The sequence below is a fragment of the Propithecus coquereli genome, unplaced genomic scaffold, assembly GCF_000956105.1.
Source record: "Propithecus coquereli isolate 6110/MARCELLA unplaced genomic scaffold, Pcoq_1.0 Scaffold202, whole genome shotgun sequence".
Classification (NCBI taxonomy): domain Eukaryota; kingdom Metazoa; phylum Chordata; class Mammalia; order Primates; family Indriidae; genus Propithecus; species Propithecus coquereli.
In genome coordinates this window covers 510,588-515,239 of record NW_012145190.1, presented here as the reverse complement: position 1 = coordinate 515,239, position 4,652 = coordinate 510,588, and the positions used below count along the sequence as shown (strand labels likewise).

The 4,652-nt window shown below is 41.3% G+C and overlaps 1 protein-coding gene across 1 annotated transcript in view; it reads left to right on the top strand.

The window, feature by feature from the left end:
- LOC105809939 (B-lymphocyte antigen CD20-like) overlaps positions 1-4,262 on the top strand; it is a 22,001-nt gene extending 17,739 nt beyond the window's left edge. Inside the window, exons 4-7 of the mRNA XM_012643848.1 lie at positions 2,001-2,089; positions 2,146-2,320; positions 2,788-2,907; positions 4,176-4,262. Of these exons, the coding sequence (XP_012499302.1) occupies positions 2,001-2,089; positions 2,146-2,320; positions 2,788-2,907; positions 4,176-4,262 (471 nt within the window). The remainder of the gene's footprint in view (positions 1-2,000; positions 2,090-2,145; positions 2,321-2,787; positions 2,908-4,175) is intronic.
- The last annotated feature ends 390 nt before the right edge of the window (positions 4,263-4,652 follow it).

Sequence of the window (4,652 nt, the reverse complement as noted above, 5' to 3'; positions counted from 1 at the left end):
ATGGAATGAAAGTTTTTCATTACACAGCCTACAATTCCCTGGCATGCATGCGTAAATAAATAAAACACACACACACACACACACACACACACACACACATATGTATATTTTAGAGAGATTATTTCCATAAAAAATAAAGTAGTATATAGAAAACACTGTTTGTGTTTATACAATATTTTATAGCAATATTTGTTGAAGGCTTTGTAGAAGTATAGTTGCCATAGTGAGATACCATTTTAACATTTTAACAGTGAGATACCATGGCCATTATTAACATTAGCCACTACAGACACAGCCCAAGTAGAATTGCCTTATATAAAAGGTTTATCTCACCAATAATATAGACATAGCCTTAACCAAATAGTTGATGAATAAGGAGAAATTAAAACAGTGGTAGTCCAGTCATCTCCTTCAGTCCAAACAATTAATGACTTTTGCAATTTAAGTTATTGTCACTAAAATTACTCCCCTGGAGAGGAGTGTAGTGACTCCCTGCTCATTCCATACTTGCCATAGGATCTTGAGAAAATTAATTAACCTCTCTTAACCTCCATTTCCACATCTGCAAAAAGGATACAAAATGCCTACTTAGGAAGGAAGGTGTTGGGATGGTTGGAGATAGCATACACAATATCTTTGGAACATAGTAGGTGCTCAGTAAACAACTATAATTATCTGGATCAGGCTGTAGTACAGCAGAAAAAGCATCAACATCAGAGCCATGGTGACTGTCTTCCAGTTTCGCTCTGTTACTAAGCATAAGATCTTTACCAAAGCATGTCCCACCCCCAGAATGAAGTTTCTTCATTTGTGTAATGAACAGAATAGTTTGAGGTTCTGACTAGCTCTAGAAATTCTTCCTGATGACCAGAATCAGTTTGCAAACTCTTTAGTGTGATATATTGATATATCGCTTTTTGTTGGTGGTCTCGTGTGGTGGTTTTGGTACAAAGCAGATCCCCAGGACCACAGGACATCTGGCTATATAGGGCAGGGGCAAAATCAAGTGAGAAACACCCTGTCAAAGCCTCTTCTCTTCTCTCTACCCCATACCCCAGACAGATGATCTGTTTTTAATTGATTTATAGTCATCCAAACGGTCCAAATATTTGAAGGAAAAGGGTTCACAAGGGAAAGGCTGAATTCCTGTTCCCCACATGAGACAAAGTAGTCTGAGTCCTCATTTTAAATCTTGAATAATTATGTAAATTGTTCCAAGTTACCTAACTTTTCTGTGCCCTTGTTTCCTCGGGGGATGAAGGGAGGAAATAGGCAAGGGATGAAGCAGCGATTCATCCCTTGCCTATTCTGTGAAGCTCAGATGAAATGCCATATGCGAAATTTCTTTTTAACTCTAAAGTAGGTATAAATGTGAGTGACTCCCAGCCACCTGCCTGACAGCACACCTGCAGCTACCCAGCTCTGATTGACTTTAGTAAGATACACTTCAACCTGTGATCTAATGGCTAGGATTTGGCACTGACTTTCGTAAGGTAGGCAACCTGGATGGTCAGTCTTGACATCCAAGGGCCCTTATATGACTTACAATCAATAAAGACACGACCAAAGATGTGTCCCCAAAGAGGGATTTCCAGGCCGCAGGAAAAACCAATAGAATTGACATAAATGGTTGACATAAACAAATGAATGCCAAAAGAAACCCAAGATGTAGAAGACTGAACAGAGTCTTAAAATGTCAGAGCTGGAAAGGACCTTGTTAATCGCCCTCTCACTTCAGAAATGGATAAATCATGAACGCTAACAAATAGCATTCACTACCTCCTCCTGTGTACTGGGCACAATTACATATGTTAACTTATTTCTTACAATATCTTTGAGAGGGGTATTGTTCTGACTTTACAGATGGATAAAATAGAAACTAATGCTCAAAAAGGTGAGAAGAACAAGAATAGCAACCAAACAACTAATATTTACTTAGACATGGGTGCTTTTCATACATGTATTTCTTCAATACCATTCGGCAGTAAGACTTGTCTCAGACTCGAGGCCACCAGGAAGAAGCCACGTCTACCCTCGATGACGCCCATGGAGGGAACACTGAAAGAAGCATTCAGATACATGACAAAAGGTAAGATTGCTAAAAATCTTGTTCTTACTCTCGTCCCTTTATTGTGTTATTTTTAGGAGTTTTGACAGCAAAATGACAACGCCCAGAAATTCAGTGAATGGGACATTCCCAGCAGAGCCTATGAAAGGCCCTATTGCTGTGCAACCTGTTCAAAAAGTGACCCTCAGGAGGATGTCTACACCACTGGGCCCCACACAAAGCTTCTTCATGAGGGAATCTAAGGCATTTGGGGTAAGTCAGGTGCCCTCCCTCCCACATCCCAGGGATGCTCTGGCTTATGGAAGCTGATGCTATAGGCCACGTACAGAATTCAATTCAACTTAAGGGTTGTCATCCAACCTGATGTCTTCTTTATGTCTGACACAGTAGGCCAAATTGGTGGTGTGACTGAGGAGTTATCACCTGGATCAGCTCAGGGTGACCTTATGTCACCTTTTGGCTTTGGGGCATGGATGCCTAGCGGTCTCCCATTCCAGTTCATTGTCTGAATCCCAGGCATGCCTGCTCTTTGGAAATGCCCCCAGTGGTGGGGAAAATTGATCTGAACAAGAAAAAGACAAAGCTCCTGGCACCTCCACTGCTTCCTTTAGGCACTTTGCATGGCTCCAAGTTGGGAGCCAGGGCTTCCAATCTTGCCTCTGCCCCTTCCAACAATGATGAATGCAGTTCATCCTCCAGTGCCTCCCTTCTCTCCCCAGGCTGTCCAGATCATGAATGGGCTCTTCCACATTGCCCTGGGGGGTCTCCTGATGATCCCCACTGGGGAATATGCACCCATCTGTGTGACTGTGTGGTACCCGCTCTGGGGAGGCATTATGGTGAGTAAAAAAAGTAGCAACCATTTGGGGAATGGTAAAGACAAAAATGTTAAAAAGCTCCACAGGGGTATGCCAGATTATGGAGAGAGAAATATATGGGTAGGAAATAGGTCACCGAGTTAAAATAACTCAGTAGGAAGAGAGGTCGACTAAATTGAGCATGGTTAAGAGTCAGTGATCATGCCTTGTGAATTCAGAGAAAGATGTACTTCATGGATCTACATAGGGATTGTTTAAAGCCGGACCCCTCCACAGTGAATTTTGGTGGGGAGGGAGTCACCGGATATTTGGACGGTATGGTATGATGTTTTGGAATGCAAGAGGGAGTGGGAACATCCCACTTTCTCCCTCCTGCTCCTTCTACCATACAATTCTGTTTAGTTACTATGGCTGTTTCATGTGCAAGTTTTCTAAACTTGTAACCCTGTCTGGGTGTGGCATGGGGCAGTGATGTTTATTTTCCCCATGACACTTTTCATAGTTGCTACTATAAAGATGAGTCCAGGATTGAAATTTTCAGAACAAGGAGAGAAGGGTTAGAACAAGAGTTTTCTCCACTCTGCCACTTAAACATTAGAAAAGGAAGAAGAGAAATAATTGTCACTTCCTGTAGCAGCCAACGTGTGTCTATGACATTAAGGGCAAGTATTCTACATCGACTCATTCTTTGTTGGCATCAAAGTCATCTAAATCACTGTGACTCCCAAAGAGCATTTCCACAAATTCAAAGTAAAAAGAAAGAAAAACTAAAAATAAAACCTTTAAATTCACACTGTGAGTATTAATTGACAAGGAAATAGGGGTTCTGTTTCTTTGGCCTTATTGTATTCCTAGTCATAGCACCCCAGAGGGTCGAGTAAAAGGCATGAATTGAATATATTTGAGCCTGAAAAAGGAGAAACATGACTGCTGAAAAATTCATGAACCTGATAAAAATGGGTGGGTAGTTTAGTGAAAGTGGCTGAAACTGTAGATGGCTTCTTTCTGACCAGCTCTCGATGTTAAGAAATGACCCCCCTCTTTCCCCTTTCTCCTACCTCGCCCACACCCCTTCATCCATTACTTCTCTTTTTACAGTACATTATTTCTGGATCACTCCTGGCAGCAGCAGAGAAAAACTCCAGGAAGAGTTTGGCAAGTAACCATATGTTCTTCTTTCTCCACATCAGAGAAATACCTATTTTCTCAGTTGTAAACTCCCAGGGACCCTTAAAGAGCCTTGGAATCACAGACTCTCAACCCTAAAAAGGCAAACGTTTCCTCCACAGTGCTGTTGTGATTTTATTCATGAAAAATTTGGAAGTGACATCTTCCTGAAGTATGTTATGGAAACAGAACTAAAGGCAGACCTGTGAAGACTGTACTTACAGTCTTGTGAATGTTAAATACTGTGTGAAAATAACAGACATTTTTGAAAGCCATGTCATTTCTCCAGACCACCTTTAGGAAAGTTGTCTGATCAATGTTGTGATTGATTCACACTCTAACTAAGCTAATTTTTAGCTGTAACCTTGAACATGTCAGTTTACCTCTATGTACCTTTGAGTTTTTCAACTATAAAATGGAGGTAATAGTCCTTGCTACCTAATGTGAAACTATGAAACTAGCATGAGGATGACAAGGAGTTATGTGAGTGGCAGTGTTTCAGAGGCTATAAGAAGCTAGAAGTGGTCTTGCTCACTTAACTCCCAGGGGCTCATCTATACTCAGTAAGAGGCTGTGCTGGCAATTCTATGTAGGTGAAA